The sequence below is a fragment of the Cherax quadricarinatus genome, chromosome 28, assembly GCF_038502225.1.
Source record: "Cherax quadricarinatus isolate ZL_2023a chromosome 28, ASM3850222v1, whole genome shotgun sequence".
Classification (NCBI taxonomy): domain Eukaryota; kingdom Metazoa; phylum Arthropoda; class Malacostraca; order Decapoda; family Parastacidae; genus Cherax; species Cherax quadricarinatus.
Window position 1 is genome coordinate 13,219,185 of NC_091319.1, and position 18,985 is coordinate 13,238,169.

At 40.6% G+C, this 18,985-nt stretch overlaps 1 protein-coding gene across 8 annotated transcripts in view; it reads right to left on the reverse strand.

Moving 5' to 3' along the window:
- LOC128693289 (lactosylceramide 4-alpha-galactosyltransferase) overlaps nt 1-18,985 on the reverse strand; it is a 36,742-nt gene that overhangs the window by 13,700 nt on the left and 4,057 nt on the right. For all 8 annotated transcript variants that reach the window (XR_011392531.1, XM_053782890.2, XM_053782891.2 and 5 more), the window contains exons 3-6: nt 8,829-9,017; nt 8,048-8,220; nt 6,444-6,548; nt 6,012-6,152 (exon numbers count right to left, since the gene is read on the reverse strand). Coding sequence is in view for 7 of the 8 variants with exons in the window: in XM_053782890.2 (XP_053638865.1) it covers nt 6,012-6,152; nt 6,444-6,548; nt 8,048-8,220; nt 8,829-9,017 (608 nt within the window). In the remaining variant the exon portion in view is untranslated. The remainder of the gene's footprint in view (nt 1-6,011; nt 6,153-6,443; nt 6,549-8,047; nt 8,221-8,828; nt 9,018-18,985) is intronic.

Below are 18,985 nucleotides of genomic sequence, written 5' to 3' on the forward strand. Positions count from 1 at the left end.
TGGATGTAAACGTCGTGCCGCCGACAAGAGAAGAAAAGTTGCAGCACGTACGTTACAGAACAAGCTTTATTGGAACAGTGAATCCTTGTGTAGAGCTTTTTCATGTCATGACCTGATAGAGCGCCATATAGAGCGTAACGTTGTCCTAACAAAAACTTGTCCTACGACGTACCAATTTTCTTCTCCAGTTTCCTCATTGTACGCCTTCAAAGTACCGTAAGGTCTTTTTCTTATATTTTTTTCAACTTACATTCTCACGTACTTACAATATATACGTGTGAGAACATATGTAAATAAAGAAATTTCAGAGAGGAGAGATTCCGGCGAGGACAGATCCAAGGAGATTCCAGCGGGGAATAAAAACAAATATGAGATTTAAAAAAGTACAGAGATTCCTGAGTATATATTACGCGTCGGTCTGAAGTTTTGAGGCTCTGATCGCGGGTTCTAACCCCACCCGTGGTATGATTTGTTTGGAATCATGTCATTACGATTTCGTGAGTCAGGTGCTAGAGACAACATATTAGTAATAACAAATTCCAGTTAGTATGGAGTCCAGAGAGAAATGAAAGACTCCATCGACTAATATATTTAACAAAAAATTCCATCGGTAGTTTTTGACTCTACTTCAAAAATTTCACGTGCTTGAATGCACCAGGAAAAATAAAAATTTCCCGAATGATGGATGTTTATCTATCAATATGTTGGCCTCAAAAGAACAGATGATGTAAGGAGGTAAAAAAAATTCCCATGAAGGTAAGACCAGCGTTAAAATAAAAAAAAAATTACCAAATGTCAAGTCGCTCACGACAACAGCCGGCATCAATTATTGTCATTTTGTACATTAGCACTCAAAAAAAAAGCCTCATCCAATTTAGGCAGCCGATGGCACCTGGAATTATTTTTTAGCAAGTGGGAGTCGAACTCAGTTATGTTAATGGTCATCTCTGTACGGAAAATTTAGGAATGCAGAGCATTTTCTGTGAATGAGAGAAAGTGAAAGAGAACGAGAGAGAGGAGAGAGACGCCGAGAACATCCCCACAACAGCAACAAATGCAGAACTCTGCGACCAAATGCGCCCCGTCGGGGTACTAGATTGACCTCGTTAACCTGATTAGGCCGACGGAGGGATAGATTAGGAGCACCTGGTGCCACGTAGGGGGCGAGAGCCCTCCTCCCTGTCTAATGGAAGATCACAGTAAGTACCACTCTCCTGCCACAACCTCACCACTGCATCTTCATTGAGGTTGTTGCACCACTCTCCTGCTACAACCTCACCACTGCATCTTCATTGAGGTTATTGCACCACTCTCCTGCCACAACCTCACCACTGCATCTTCATTGAGGTTGTTGCACCACTCTCCTGCCATAACCTCACCACTGCATCTTCACTGAGGTTGTTGCACCACTCTCCTGCCACAACCTCACCACTGCATCTTCATTGAGGTTGTTGCACCACTCTCCTGCCACAACCTCACCACTGCATCTTCATTGAGGTTGTTGCACCACTCTCCTGCTACAACCTCACCACTGCATCTTCATTGAGGTTGTTGCACCACTCTCCTGCCACAACCTCACCACTGCATCTTCATTGAGGTTGTTGCACCACTCTCCTGCTACAACCTCACCACTGCATCTTCATTGAGGTTGTTGCACCACTCTCCTGCTACAACCTCACCACTGCATCTTCATTGAGGTTGTTGCACCACTCTCCTGCTACAACCTCACCACCTCATTTGGATCCTGCTTGTGAGTGCATCTATAGTCGGTGGTGTCTACCTCTTACGTGTAATTCACTGTATATATATATATATATATATATATATATATATATATATATATATATATATATATATATATATATATATATATATATATATATATATATATATATGCAATAAGATCACAGTAAACAGGTGATTTCAGAATATGCAAAACAACCACTCTGAAAAAATAGAGAAATTCCAAGCACTTTCGTGACTACACACATTATAATGTGAGTAGTCACGAAAGCGCTTGGAATTTCTCTATTTTTTCAGAGTGGTTGTTTTGCATATATATATATATATATATATATATATATATATATATATATATATATATATATATATATATATATATATATATATATATATATATATATATATATATATATATATATATATATATATATATATATATATATGTGTGTGTGTGTGTGTGTGTGTGTGTGTGTGTGTGTGTGTGTGTGTGTGTGTGTGTGTGTGTGTGTGCGCGCGCGCGTGCGTTTAGTAAAATATTGGATCGGCAATAATAGAGAATGCGGAGAGTGAAGGGGCCTGGTTCTTGCCTCCACTCACCTCCTGCACCATAATGTACCACGGCAGTACCGCGGATTTACACAACAATACCTTTTCTCGAGGTAACACTGGCTTATCTACAAGCTTCTGCAGACTGGAAATTAAAATGGGACTTTTGCAGAAACGCCAAACAGAATTCAGTGGATAGATGGGAAGGAGAGATGCTAATACTCTGAATAGGATTTAAGAGTGTAATTATTTACTATTGTGATCTCTGAATGGAAATGCTCACAGTCATGTTTTATATGTTTTATCCGAAGATTAACGTGTCTTTGATGCGTGTACTGAGTAATTATTATTTATTTATTTATTTTATTTTAGTAATTTTAGCATACATACAGAGGTACAAAAAAATACAGGTAAGAGCAGCATGCCAAAGCCACTTATATGCATAGCATTACGGGCTGGCTTAAAATTAACTTAAGATTAACTAAGCAATGATGAAATCAGTGATAAAACATTATTGTAAACAGATAACTATAAAGCACAAATGAGTATTACAAAGACAGGTCATATGGTTGCATGCATTGCTGTACATTCAGTCGAATGGAGTATTCTGTTAGGTAGTGTATTTAAAAAAATAACAAAGTTAGATTGGGTCCTAGGTTTAACATTTGTGTGATATAATTGTGAGTAACATATAGGATATACAATTTATAAGGTTCAGTTATTCAGTATTTATTTGGTTTTGAGTGAGTAAGTGATCTTTGAGAAGAGACTTGAATTTATAAACAGGTAGTGTTTCTTTTATATTTACAGGTAATGAATTCCAGATTTTAGGGCCTTTTATGTGCATTGAGTTTTTGCATAGCGTGAGATGGACACGAGGAACATCAAAGAGTGATCTGTGCCTTGTGTTATGGTCATGTGTTCTGTTGAGGTTGGCAAGGAGATGTTTGAGGGGAGGGTTAATATCAGAGTTAAGTGTTCTATGTATGTAATAGGTGCAGTAATAAGTATGGATGTTTTGTATGGTGAGTAGGTTGAGTGTTTTGAATATTGGTGGAGTGTGCTGCCTGTAGTGAGAATTTGTTATCATTCTAACTGCAGCCTTTTGTTGGGTAATTAGTGGTCTGAGATGGTTAATTGTTGTTGAGCCCCATGCACAAATTCCATAGGTGAGATAGGGGTAAATAAGAGAGTGATAAAGGGCCAGGAGGGCTGACTGTGGAACATAGTACCGTATCTTCGATAGTATGCCTACAGTCTTGGAAATTTTCTTAGAAATTTGTTGTATATGTGTATGAAATTTGAGTCTATTATCAAGGTGGATTCCTAAGAATTTTCCCTCTGTTAGCTTTGTGATAGGTGATCTGTTTATCGTTATGTTAAGAGGTACATCTGTAGCTCTGTTACCAAACTGAATGAAGTAGGTTTTGTAAATGTTTAGTGTAAGTTTGTTAGTCCTCATCCAGGTAGATATTTTCTGTAATTCGGTGTTTACAGTATTGGCTAGCGTGACTGGGCTCGGGTGAGAGAAGACGTATGTAGTGTCATCTGCAAAAAGTGTGGGTTTGAGTAATTGCGAAGCATTTGGTAGATCATTTATGTATAGGAGAAAGAGAAGAGGGCCAAGGACACTTCCCTGTGGGACACCAACTGTAATTGGTTGAGCGGAAGAGCTTGCCCCATTTGCGTACACATATTGGGTTCTGTTGCTGAGGTATGACTTGAGGTAGTTGAGGGAGTGCCCTCTAATACCATAGTGTGACAATTTTACGTGGAGCAAGTCATGGTCAACTGTATCAAAAGCTTTACGTAAGTCAATGAAGATCCCCAGTGGGACTTCTTTTTTCTCTATTGCAGTGTTTATATGTTCTAGCATGTGTATAACAGCATCATTAGTATTTTTATTAGGCCTGAATCCAAATTGGCAGGGGTTGAGAATGTTTTGGGAGATGAGGTAGGAGTAGATTCGTTTATGAATTAATTTTTCGAAGATTTTTGAGAGAGGGTGTAAATTGGATATTGGCCTATAGTTATTCAACTCTGTTTGGTCTCCTCCTTTATGGATCGGGGTGACCCTTGCTATTTTGAGAGCTGTAGGGAAGGTGGAGGATTCAATGGATTTGTTAAAGAGTGTTGCAATGATTGGTGATAGTACTTGTGACACTTTTTTGTATATAAAGGGTGGTAAGGTATTTAAATCTCCTGCCTTGTTTTTTAGTGCGTTGATAATAAGGGAGACTTCGTATGGGTTAGTCGGAGCTAGGAACAGTGTGTTCGGGTAGTTGCCAGTGAGGTAGTCATTTGGTGGGGTATCTGAGCTTGGGATTTTATTGGCAAGGTTTTGTCCTATAGTGGAGAAGAAATCATTGAGTCTGTTTGCTGTTTCTGTTGGTGGGAGTTGGGGTTCATCTGATTTTGCTAATTTTATTTCGCTATTTCGTGATATCTTTTTTGTTCCCAGAATTTCTGATAGGGTCTTCCAAGTCTTTTTTATATCACCTCGTAAGTTGGATAATCTGTTCTCATAATACAGTTTTTTTGCCCTTCTTATCAGGCTGGTTAGGATTGACGAGTAACGTTTTGTTTGGTCTCTGGTTATGTGACCCATTCTGTACTGTTTTTCATATCGGTGTTTTGTATTTATGGATTTGAGAATGCTGGGTGTTAGCCAGGGACTGTTCAGTCTCTTAGCTGTCATCTGTTTAGTTTTTTTAGGGCAGTGCTTGTTATAGAGGTATTGGGTCTTTTTTAGAAAATTATTAAAACATTCGTCAATATCTGTATAGATTTCTAGCTCAGTGTGCCAGTCAATGTTTGTTACTACTGTTGTGAAGTTATTAATGGCTGCCTCATTGTGAAGTCTGAAGGTGACTTTAGTAGTGTCTTGGGGTATTTTACCAAGAATTGTTATGAGGAAAGTAGGGTAGTGGTCTGTGGTATTATCTGTAATTATGCCTGATTTTAAAGGGGATATGGTGTTGGTCCAGATGTGGTCAAGTAGGGAAACACTAGTCTCCGTAACTCTTGTAGGTTTTGTTACTGTTGGTAGCAACATGCAGTTACTCATTGTGTTTGTGAATTCAGTAACGTGTGGGTCCTGGTCTTGCAGGAGATTTATATTGAAGTCACCTGAGAGTAGTAAGTGATCTTTGTTCATGCGTGCATCAGTTATCATACTTCCTAGGTTTTGACTAAATTGGCTAATGTTTGATTGTGGAACTCTGTAGATGTTTATCACTGTGAGAGGTTTTTGTAGGTATTTGGATTTGAATTTAGCTATTATATATTCCCCATGTTCATCCCTTGTGCAAGTATTAGTGATACATTCTAGTCCTCTGTTTGCGTAGTGGTAAGCTATGTTTTAAGAAACGGTTTATTTAATGTCGGATAACTATGTAAAACCAACTTGAAAGAATAATTTCCACTAGGGTTCACACTCTTCTACCCCAGGATGCGACCCCAACGGAAATAACCTGCACTATCTCCACGTAAAACATGGGAATAGTGACCAAACTGTTCTTGTGTCTAATTTAAAAATAATGAAAAATATTATTATTATTATCATTATTATTATGTTATTAATGTTATTATTATTATTATTATTATTATTATTATTATTATTATTATTATTATTATTATTATTATTATTATTATTATTATTATTAAACTCACGAAAAGCTATAAAAAATTAATGTTTTTTTGGACAGTGGAGAGAAACTGACCTGTCAATTAGCACTTGCGTTAGCAGTTCAGGACCATTGGCTCCCCAGACCGTACCACTGAAGTAGTGTGCCAAGTGGTGTAGACACGCACATATCACAGGGTGACCCTGGGAGAACTTGAGCGCCCCAGCTGCCACGTAACTGTCAAGTTTTACTTTGAAAAAGTTTATTAGACAGACTCACCCCTTCCTCCCTCATGCTTTAGGGTAATCTCCCCATACCCAAGAAAACACAAATGCTTTAGGGAATCCTTCAAATGATTAGGAAGTAATTTGAGGTAAATCCCCCTACAATTCATAGATTGCATCCTCCATCTGTGGGAGTGGGCTGATATCCTTTCCCTAGTTGCTCATGCTGTGGGGATACAGTCAACAATATTACAGAAGCACATGATGGCTACTGGGGGACACATACACACGTACATTCACGTACTTGTCAGATTCCCGTGCAGTGCAGTTGGGTAGGTGAGCCAAGGACCGTACGACTATAGCATCCAGATCCAGGTAAATGCCTCCGTACTTCCACAGTAACATCCACCTGATACATTTTTTTTGTATTAAAAACGTAGCAAAGACTTATCCGCTCCTTAAAACTTACCCCTTGGTGGTAAAAAAAATAAGAATAAGAACTACTGCGCACCCTGAAAAGGTGGTGCCTTGATGCTGGTAAGCTGCCTGCTGAGAACAGTACTCAAGACAAGCTTCACTATACATTGTAACAGTACTCTAGATAAGCTTCATCATACATTGTAACAGTACTCTAGACAAGATTCACCATACATTGAAACAGTACTCTAGACAAGCTTCATACATTGTAACAATACTCTAGACAAGCTTCACCATACATTGTAACAGTACTCTAGACAAGCTTCACCAAACATTGTAACAATACTCTAGACAAGCTTCACCATACATTGTAACAGTACTCTAGACAAGCTTCACCAAACATTGTAACAATACTCTAGACAAGCTTCACCATACATTGTAACAGTACTCTAGACAAGCTTCACCAAACATTGTAACAGTACTCTAGACAAGCTTCACCAAACATTGTAACAGTACTCTAGACAAGATTCATCATACAATGTAACAGTACTCTAGACAAGGTTCATCATACACTGTAACAGTACTCTAGACAAGCTTCACCAAACATTGTAACAGTACTCTAGACAAGATTCATCATACAATGTAACAGTACTCTAGACAAGCTTCACCAAACATTGTAACAGTACTCTAGACAAGCTTCACCATACATTGTAACAGTACTCTAGACAAGCTTCCTCATACATTATAACAGTACTAGATCTAGACAAGCTTCCTCATACATTATAACAGTACTCTAGACAAGATTCATCATACAATGTAACAGTACTCTAGACAAGGTTCATCATACACTGTAACAGTACTCTAGACAAGATTCATCATACACTGTAACAGTACTCTAGACAAGCTTCCTCATACATTATAACAGTACTCTAGACAAGCTTCCTCATACATTATAACAGTACTCTAGACAAGCTTCCTCATACATTATAACAGTACTCTAGACAAGCTTCCTCATACATTATAACAGTACTCTAGACAAGCTTCCTCATACATTATAACAGTACTCTAGACAAGCTTCCTCATACATTATAACAGTACTCTAGACAAGCTTTCTCATATCAGTACTTTAGATTAGCTTCATCATACATTAGAGCAGTACTCTAGACAAACTTCTTTATATGTTAAACCACAACTCTAGATAAGTTCCTTCATATATAAGAGAAGATGGAACCAGAGGCTCTAATGCTCTTATTGGATTCTGATAGGCCATAACTGGTGTCACAACAGATGTCAAAAACATTATCCATTTTAGCAGGTCAGACCCACCAAAGTCCGATAACAACGATAATACTACTAGCTTAAACACTTTTCAACTCTCCATGGCGAGATTGGAAACTTGTTTTTGTTCTACAGTCATGAATTTCATTCCTGTATCTCTTTCAAAACTGTCGAGAGGTTTCAAACAAACAGTTCAATTTTAGCTAAACTTACCTGATACCATCGTTGAGGTGAGACTGCGGCCAGTAACTGTCTTTCCACTTGTTCTGAGTGTACCAAGCTTCAAGTAGCGACCCGTGGAATAACTGGCTTAAGTTCAAGTGTAGAACGTGAAGATTAGAGAACTGGCTTGTCATGTTGTGCAAGAGTGCGTTCTCCTTAATTACCTGATGTGCAATTACCATACTTTAAATGCAATATATATATATATATATATATATATATATATATATATATATATATATATATATATATATATATATATATATATATAACAAACACAGGGGTAGTTGAATGATAGCTCTAGACCTTTCGTGTTACTATCAATATATCAAGACCTTGCAATGTTGCAGAAATACGTAGGAAGTATAAGAAGATTAGTTCAGGAGAACGTTCTAGGTCGAGCTAGAACGTTTTCCTGTACAAATATAATACATATAATGTATATATATGCATAAACCACCTTCGGTGGGTTTGATAAAGCTTGAATCCTTTGGATATAAAATCTTCGTAAGAAGGCATTAGCTAAGAATTAAAAGAATATATGAAAAACAATACCAACGATTGTAAAGATCTGAGGGATGGGTCGAATTCAGACCCTCGACAAGGCTGCTCTACTACCAAGCTAAAGATTGTAGTCACTGGACCATGTTACTCTAACCATTGGACCATGTTATTATTCCCATTAGACCATGTTGCTGCAGCCTTCATGGCCCAGAGGGTTTATTGTGAAGTGTTATTGATAATTAAACATGACCACTGAGGCAGTACTCACAGAAGCTGTCATAAGCAAGGACACAGGAAGGTGTGGGTGTGCACGGACGGCGCTCTCCACAGTACACCACATTCTGAGGGTGAGACGTGGGTTCGAGTACCCTTCCAGTAGCAGCAGTCCTTCCCGTGCCGGCTCCCGTTCTTCCAACCTCAGATACTGGGTTTCGAACCACCTTCCTGAGGGAGGCTCCTGGTAGGGAAACACCGAGGGTGTGCAAGGTCATAAGAAAAAAACAATCACAGTCGGCTTACTGGCCTATTGCAGGTAGAATACGACTGCGGAAGTAGTGTGTCTATCACGCGGTTATGAGGACTGAGGATCGAGCTCGCAACATTGAAAATGGGTTGGACAAATACTTTTGTTAGTGGGTTTGGTTGTGAGAAGGACTTGCCTAGTATGGGCCAATAGGCCTACTGCAGTGTTCCTCCTTATGTGCTTATGCAACACTCCCTGGACTGAATGTCCCACACTGGTTGAGCGCTTCATGTAAAATATAACAATAGTGATATAAAATTAGTTACTAATTCTACCTTCCCTACTAACTCTATCATGTACTTTGTAGAAATAATAATAATAATAATAATAATAATAATAATAATTAGGTAGTAGGTTGGTAGACAGCAACCACCCAGGGAAGTACTACCGTCCTGCCAGATGACTGTGAAACAAAAACCTGTAACTGTTTTGCATGATGGTAGGATTGCTGGTTTCTTTTTCTGTCTCATAAACACGCTAAGATAACAGGGATATCTTGCTACTCCTACTTACACTTTGGTCACACTTCACAGACACGCACATGCATATATATATATATACATACATCTAGGTTTTTCTCCTTTTTCTAAATAGCTCTTGTTCTTTTTTTATTTCTTCTATTGTCCATGGGGAAGTGGAAAAGAATCTTTCCTCCGTAAGCCATGCGTGTCGTATGAGGCGACTAAAATGCCGGGAGCAATGGGCTAGTAACCCCTTCTCCTGTATACAATTACTAAAAAAGAGAAGAAGAAAAACTTTATAAAACTGGGTTGCTTAAATGTGCGTGGATGTAGTGCGGATGACAAGAAACAGATGATTGCTGATGTTATGAATGAAAAGAAGTTGGATGTCCTGGCCCTAAGCGAAACAAAGCTGAAGGGGGTAGGAGAGTTTCAGTGGGGGGAAATAAATGGGATTAAATCTGGAGTATCTGAGAGAGTTAGAGCAAAGGAAGGGGTAGCAGTAATGTTAAATGATCAGTTATGGAAGGAGAAAAGAGAATATGAATGTGTAAATTCAAGAATTATGTGGATTAAAGTAAAGGTTGGATGCGAGAAGTGGGTCATAATAAGCGTGTATGCACCTGGAGAAGAGAGGAATGCAGAGGAGAGAGAGAGATTTTGGGAGATGTTAAGTGAATGTATAGGAGCATTTGAACCAAGTGAGAGAGTAATTGTGGTAGGGGACTTGAATGCTAAAGTAGGAGAAACTTTTAGAGAGGGTGTGGTAGGTAAGTTTGGGGTGCCAGGTGTAAATGATAATGGGAGCCCTTTGATTGAACTTTGTATAGAAAGGGGTTTAGTTATAGGTAATACATATTTTAAGAAAAAGAGGATAAATAAGTATACACGATATGATGTAGGGCGAAATGACAGTAGTTTGTTGGATTATGTATTGGTAGATAAAAGACTGTTGAGTAGACTTCAGGATGTACATGTTTATAGAGGGGCCACAGATATATCAGATCACTTTCTAGTTGTAGCTACACTGAGAGTAAAAGGTAGATGGGATACAAGGAGAATAGAAGCATCAGGGAAGAGAGAGGTGAAGGTTTATAAACTAAAAGAGGAGGCAGTTAGGGTAAGATATAAACAGCTATTGGAGGATAGATGGGCTAATGAGAGCATAGGCAATGGGGTCGAAGAGGTATGGGGTAGGTTTAAAAATGTAGTGTTAGAGTGCTCAGCAGAAGTTTGTGGTTACAGGAAAGTGGGTGCAGGAGGGAAGAGGAGCGATTGGTGGAATGATGATGTAAAGAGAGTAGTAAGGGAGAAAAAGTTAGCATATGAGAAGTTTTTACAAAGTAGAAGTGATGCAAGGAGGGAAGAGTATATGGAGAAAAAGAGAGAAGTTAAGAGAGTGGTGAAGCAATGTAAAAAGAGAGCAAATGAGAGAGTGGGTGAGATGTTATCAACAAATTTTGTTGAAAATAAGAAAAAGTTTTGGAGTGAGATTAACAAGTTAAGAAAGCCTAGAGAACAAATGGATTTGTCAGTTAAAAATAGGAGAGGAGAGTTATTAAATGGAGAGTTAGAGGTATTGGGAAGATGGAAGGAATATTTTGAGGAATTGTTAAATGTTGATGAAGATAGGGAAGCTGTGATTTCGTGTATAGGGCAAGGAGGAATAACATCTTGTAGGAGTGAGGAAGAGCCAGTTGTGAGTGTGGGGGAAGTTCGTGAGGCAGTAGGTAAAATGAAAGGGGGTAAGGCAGCCGGGATTGATGGGATAAAGATAGAAATGTTAAAAGCAGGTGGGGATATAGTTTTGGAGTGGTTGGTGCAATTATTTAATAAATGTATGGAAGAGGGTAAGGTACCTAGGGATTGGCAGAGAGCATGCATAGTTCCTTTGTATAAAGGCAAAGGGGATAAAAGAGAGTGCAAAAATTATAGGGGGATAAGTCTGTTGAGTGTACCTGGTAAAGTGTATGGTAGAGTTATAATTGAAAGAATTAAGAGTAAGACGGAGAATAGGATAGCAGATGAACAAGGAGGCTTTAGGAAAGGTAGGGGGTGTGTGGACCAGGTGTTTACAGTGAAACATATAAGTGAACAGTATTTGGATAAGGCTAAAGAGGTGTTTGTGGCATTTATGGATTTGGAAAAGGCGTATGACAGGGTGGATAGGGGGGCAATGTGGCAGATGTTGCAAGTGTATGGTGTAGGAGGTAGGTTACTGAAAGCAGTGAAGAGTTTTTACGAGGATAGTGAGGCTCAAGTTAGAGTATGTAGGAAAGAGGGAAATTTTTTCCCAGTAAAAGTAGGCCTTAGACAAGGATGTGTGATGTCACCGTGGTTGTTTAATATATTTATAGATGGGGTTGTAAGAGAAGTAAATGCGAGGGTCTTGGCAAGAGGCGTGGAGTTAAAAGATAAAGAATCACACACAAAGTGGGAGTTGTCACAGCTGCTCTTTGCTGATGACACTGTGCTCTTGGGAGATTCTGAAGAGAAGTTGCAGAGATTGGTGGATGAATTTGGTAGGGTGTGCAAAAGAAGAAAATTAAAGGTGAATACAGGAAAGAGTAAGGTTATGAGGATAACAAAAAGATTAGGTGATGAAAGATTGAATATCAGATTGGAGGGAGAGAGTATGGAGGAGGTGAACGTATTCAGATATTTGGGAGTGGACGTGTCAGCGGATGGGTCTATGAAAGATGAGGTGAATCATAGAATTGATGAGGGAAAAAGAGTGAGTGGTGCACTTAGGAGTCTGTGGAGACAAAGAACTTTGTCCTTGGAGGCAAAGAGGGGAATGTATGAGAGTATAGTTTTACCAACGCTCTTATATGGGTGTGAAGCGTGGGTGATGAATGTTGCAGCGAGGAGAAGGCTGGAGGCAGTGGAGATGTCATGTCTGAGGGCAATGTGTGGTGTGAATATAATGCAGAGAATTCGTAGTTTGGAAGTTAGGAGGAGGTGCGGGATTACCAAAACTGTTGTCCAGAGGGCTGAGGAAGGGTTGTTGAGGTGGTTCGGACATGTAGAGAGAATGGAGCGAAACAGAATGACTTCAAGAGTGTATCAGTCTGTAGTGGAAGGAAGGCGGGGTAGGGGTCGGCCTAGGAAGGGTTGGAGGGAGGGGGTAAAGGAGGTTTTGTGTGCGAGGGGCTTGGACTTCCAGCAGGCATGCGTGAGCGTGTTTGATAGGAGTGAATGGAGACAAATGGTTTTTAATACTTGACGTGCTGTTGGAGTGTGAGCAAAGTAACATTTATGAAGGGATTCAGGGAAACCGGCAGGCCGGACTTGAGTCCTGGAGATGGGAAGTACAGTGCCTGCACTCTGAAGGAGGGGTGTTAATGTTGCAGTTTAAAAACTGTAGTGTAAAGCACCCTTCTGGCAAGACAGTGATGGAGTGAATGATGGTGAAAGTTTTTCTTTTTCGGGCCACCCTGCCTTGGTGGGAATCGGCCGGTGTGATAATATAAATAATAATAATTATTATTATTATTATTATTATGTATCTGTTCTGTATGGTACTGTGAAGCATCATGATGTTAGGTACTGTGGTAGAGGCAGCATGATGTTAGGTACTGTGGTAGAGGCAGCAAGTTGTTAGGTACTGTGGTAGAGGCAGCATGATGTTAAGTACTGTGGTAGAGGCAGCATGATGTTAAGTACTGTGGTAGAGGCAGCATGATGTTAGGTACTGTGGTAGAGGCAGCATGATGTTAAGTACTGTGGTAGAGGCAGCATGATGTTAAGTACTGTAGTAGAGGCAGCATGATGTTAAGTACTGTGGTAGAGGCAGCATGATGTTAAGTACTGTGGTAGAGGCAGCATGATGTTAAGTACTGTGGTAGAGGCAGCATGATGTTAAGTACTGTGGTAGAGGCAGCATGATGTTAAGTACTATGGTAGAGGCAGCATGATGTTAAGTACTGTGGTAGAGGCAGCATGATGTTAAGTACTGTGGTAAAGGCAGCATGATGTTAAGTACTGTGGTAGAGGCAGCATGATGTTAAGTACTGTGGTAGAGGCAGCATGATGTTAAGTACTGTGGTAGAGGCAGCATGATGTTAAGTACTGTGGTAGAGGCAGCATGATGTTAAGTACTGTGGTAGAGGCAGCATGATGTTAGGTACTGTGGTAGAGGCAGCATGATGTTAGGTACTGTGGTAGAGGCAGCATGATGTTAGGTACTGTGGTAGAGGCAGCATGATGTTAAGTACTGTGGTAGAGGCAGCATGATGTTAAGTACTGTGGTAGAGGCAGCATGATGTTAAGTACTGTGGTAGAGGCAGCATGATGTTAAGTACTGTGGTAGAGGCAGCATTATGTTAAGTACTGTGGTAGAGGCAGCATGATGTTAAGTACTGTGGTAGAGGCAGCATGATGTTAAGTACTGTGGTAGAGGCAGCATGATGTTAAGTACTGTGGTAGAGGCAGCATGATGTTAAGTACTGTGGTAGAGGCAGCATGATGTTAAGTACTGTGGTAGAGGCAGCATGATGTTAAGTACTGTGGTAGAGGCAGCATGATGTTAAGTACTGTGGTAGAGGCAGCATGATGTTAAGTACTGTGGTAGAGGCAGCATGATGTTAGGTACTGTGGTAGAGGCAGCATGATATTAGGTACTGTGGTAGAGGCAGCATGATGTTAGGTACTGTGGTAGAGGCAGCATGATGTTAAGTACTGTGGTAGAGGCAGCATGATGCTAAGTACTGTGGTAGAGGCAGCATGATGTTAAGTACTGTGGTAGAGGCAGCATGATGTTAAGTACTGGGGTAGAGGCAGCATGATGTTAAGTACTGTGGTAGCGGCAGCATGATGTTAAGTACTGTGGTAGAGGCAGCATGATGTTAAGTACTGTGGTAGAGGCAGCATGATGTTAAGTACTGTGGTAGCGGCAGCATGATGTTAAGTACTGTGGTAGAGGCAGCATGATGTTAAGTACTGTGGTAGAGGCAGCATGATGTTAAGTACTGTGGTAGAGGCAGCATGATGTTAAGTACTGTGGTAGAGGCAGCATGATGTTAAGTACTGTGGTAGAGGCAGCATGATGTTAGGTACTGTGGTAGAGGCAGCATGATGTTAAGTACTGTGGTAGAGGCAGCATGATGTTAAGTACTGTGGTAGAGGCAGCATGATGTTAAGTACTGTGGTAGAGGCAGCATGATGTTAAGTACTGTGGTAGAGGCAGCATAATGTTAAGTACTGTGGTAGAGGCAGCATGATGTTAGGTACTGTGGTAGAGGCAGCATGATGTTAGGTACTGTGGTAGAGGCAGCATGATGTTAGGTACTGTGGTAGAGGCAGCATGATGTTAGGGACTGTGGTAGAGGCAGCATGATGTTAGGTACTGTGGTAGAGGCAGCATAATGTTAAGTACTGTGGTAGAGGCAGCATGATGTTAAGTACTGTGGTAGAGGCAGCATGATGTTAAGTACTGTGGTAGAGGCAGCATGATGTTAAGTACTGTGGTAGAGGCAGCATGATGTTAAGTACTGTGGTAGAGGCAGCATAATGTTAAGTACTGTGGTAGAGGCAGCATGATGTTAGGTACTGTGGTAGAGGCAGCATGATGTTAGGTACTGTGGCAGAGGCAGCATGATGTTAGGTACTGTGGTAGAGGCAGCATGATGTTAGGTACTGTGGTAGAGGCAGCATAATGTTAAGTACTGTGGTAGAGGCAGCATGATGTTAAGTACTGTGGTAGAGGCAGCATGATGTTAAGTACTGTGGTAGAGGCAGCATGATGTTAAGTACTATGGTAGAGGCAGCATAATGTTAAGTACTGTGGTAGAGGCAGCATGATGTTAGGTACTGTGGTAGAGGCAGCATGATGTTAGGTACTGTGGTAGAGGCAGCATGATGTTAAGTACTGTGGTAGAGGCAGCATGATGTTAAGTACTGTGGTAGAGGCAGCATAATGTTAAGTACTGTGGTAGAGGCAGCATAATGTTAAGTACTGTGGTAGAGGCAGCATAATGTTAAGTACTGTGGTAGAGGCAGCATGATGTTAAGTACTGTGGTAGAGGCAGCATAATGTTAAGTACTGTGGTAGAGGCAGCATGATGTTAAGTACTGTGGTAGAGGCAGCATGATGTTAAGTACTGTGGTAGAGGCAGCATGATAAGTACTGTGGTAGAGGCAGCATGATGTTAGGTACTGTGGTAGAGGCAGCATGATGTTAAGTACTGTGGTAGAGGCAGCATGATGTTAGGTACTGTGGTAGAGGCAGCATGATGTTAGGTACTGTGGTAGAGGCAGCATGATGTTAAGTACTGTGGTAGAGGCAGCATGATGTTAAGTACTGTGGTAGAGGCAGCATAATGTTAAGTACTGTGGTAGAGGCAGCATGATGTTAGGTACTGTGGTAGAGGCAGCATAATGTTAAGTACTGTGGTAGAGGCAGCATGATGTTAAGTACTGTGGTAGAGGCAGCATGATGTTAAGTACTGTGGTAGAGGCAGCATGATGTTAAGTACTGTGGTAGAGGCAGCATAATGTTAAGTACTGTGGTAGAGGCAGCATGATGTTAGGTACTGTGGTAGAGGCAGCATGATGTTAGGTACTGTGGTAGAGGCAGCATGATGTTAGGTACTGTGGTAGAGGCAGCATGATGTTAGGGACTGTGGTAGAGGCAGCATGATGTTAGGTACTGTGGTAGAGGCAGCATAATGTTAAGTACTGTGGTAGAGGCAGCATGATGTTAAGTACTGTGGTAGAGGCAGCATGATGTTAAGTACTGTGGTAGAGGCAGCATGATGTTAAGTACTGTGGTAGAGGCAGCATGATGTTAAGTACTGTGGTAGAGGCAGCATGATGTTAAGTACTGTGGTAGAGGCAGCATAATGTTAAGTACTGTGGTAGAGGCAGCATGATGTTAGGTACTGTGGTAGAGGCAGCATGATGTTAGGTACTGTGGCAGAGGCAGCATGATGTTAGGTACTGTGGTAGAGGCAGCATGATGTTAGGTACTGTGGTAGAGGCAGCATAATGTTAAGTACTGTGGTAGAGGCAGCATGATGTTAAGTACTGTGGTAGAGGCAGCATGATGTTAAGTACTGTGGTAGAGGCAGCATGATGTTAAGTACTATGGTAGAGGCAGCATAATGTTAAGTACTGTGGTAGAGGCAGCATGATGTTAGGTACTGTGGTAGAGGCAGCATGATGTTAGGTACTGTGGTAGAGGCAGCATGATGTTAAGTACTGTGGTAGAGGCAGCATGATGTTAAGTACTGTGGTAGAGGCAGCATAATGTTAAGTACTGTGGTAGAGGCAGCATAATGTTAAGTACTGTGGTAGAGGCAGCATAATGTTAAGTACTGTGGTAGAGGCAGCATGATGTTAAGTACTGTGGTAGAGGCAGCATAATGTTAAGTACTGTGGTAGAGGCAGCATGATGTTAAGTACTGTGGTAGAGGCAGCATGATGTTAAGTACTGTGGTAGAGGCAGCATGATAAGTACTGTGGTAGAGGCAGCATGATGTTAGGTACTGTGGTAGAGGCAGCATGATGTTAAGTACTGTGGTAGAGGCAGCATGATGTTAGGTACTGTGGTAGAGGCAGCATGATGTTAGGTACTGTGGTAGAGGCAGCATGATGTTAAGTACTGTGGTAGAGGCAGCATGATGTTAAGTACTGTGGTAGAGGCAGCATAATGTTAAGTACTGTGGTAGAGGCAGCATGATGTTAGGTACTGTGGTAGAGGCAGCATAATGTTAAGTACTGTGGTAGAGGCAGCATGATGTTAAGTACTGTGGTAGAGGCAGCATGATGTTAAGTACTGTGGTAGCGGCAGCATAATGTTAAGTACTGTGGTAGAGGCAGCATAATGTTAAGTACTGTGGTAGAGGCAGCATGATGTTAAGTACTGTGGTAGAGGCAGCATGATGTTAAGTACTGTGGTAGCGGCAGCATAATGTTAAGTACTGTGGTAGAGGCAGCATAATGTTAAGTACTGTGGTAGAGGCAGCATGATGTTAAGTACTGTGGTAGAGGCAGCATGATGTTAAGTACTGTGGTAGAGGCAGCATAATGTTAAGTACTGTGGTAGAGGCAGCATAATGTTAAGTACTGTGGTAGAGGCAGCATAATGTTAAGTACTGTGGTAGAGGCAGCATAATGTTAAGTACTGTGGTAGAGGCAGCATGATGTTAAGTACTGTGGTAGAGGCAGCATGATGTTAAGTACTGTGGTAGAGGCAGCATGATGTTAAGTACTGTGGTAGAGGCAGCATGATGTAAGGTACAAAGAGCTTTTGCTTCACATAACGCTGACTGTAAAACTGAAGCAATGCAGTGATTGATTTAAGGTTTAATGAGTGAATACAAAAAATAAAATACTTTCCTGAGACTTACTCAGCTTAATGATAAAAGAAAAAATATACAAAAAATCATTAGTTACCGAGGAATAAAAGAACCTGTGGAAATGGCGATAAAAGGAAAAAACTAAAACTTTTCTTCGGGTAGCTAATGACTCGAAATTAGGAGTTCAGGAGAAAATTATTACAATAGTTTGTCTGACAACTGTTTTAAATTATTTTTCTGTGGAATTTCAGCTAACCCAAAGCAGAATATTTTAAGACCTGGAAGATCATGATTATCACGACTGCTAAAGCATTATGACAGAATTATAGAGGCTTTGGAAGAAAGCCAAAACGAAGTTGAGGTATTCACAGGTTTTGCAAAGGTGTTTGACAAATGAGATCAAGGGAGACATAAAAAACGCTCGTCACTGTTCCAAAGTGTCATCATTTGCAGATGACACTAAAATTAGCATGAAAGTCACTTCGGTAGAAGAGAGTGAAAAATTGTAGGAAGATATAAGCAAAGTTTACCAGTGGGCAGTGAAAAACATGAAGTTCAAAGATGATAATTTCCAGTTGTTTAGATATGGAAATAATGAAGAGCTCAAAAGTGACACTGTATACAAAACTCAAGAGGATCATCAAGCAGAGGGAAGGGAACACGTAATAGACCTGAGAGAAATTATGTCAGGTGACCTTCCTTTCAAAGGACACAATACAGCAGATGTAACACAACCAGGAAGATGACGGGGTGGATAACGAGAACTTTCCAAGAAAGGGAAATAGTACCAATGGTGGTGGCAATTTCCAAATCGCTTGTGCTCACTCATTTGGAATATTGCTCAGTTTAGACGGCCCCGTTCAGGGCAGAAGAAATATCATAGCTGGAAGAAAGATCGTGTACAGCCCACAATGAACCAACAGAGCATTTAAATTACTGGGAACACTTTAAAGTTTTAAATATGTACTCAGTGGAGTGGAGGAGAGAAAGATGGATGATAATATATATCTGAAAAGTACGAGAGGGTCTTGTCCCAATCTGCAAACTACCATAACATACTGAAGTGAGAGATATGGGAGAAAGTTCAAAATAAACTCATTGAAAAGCAGGGGCGCCATGGGCATACTAAGGGAACACTGTG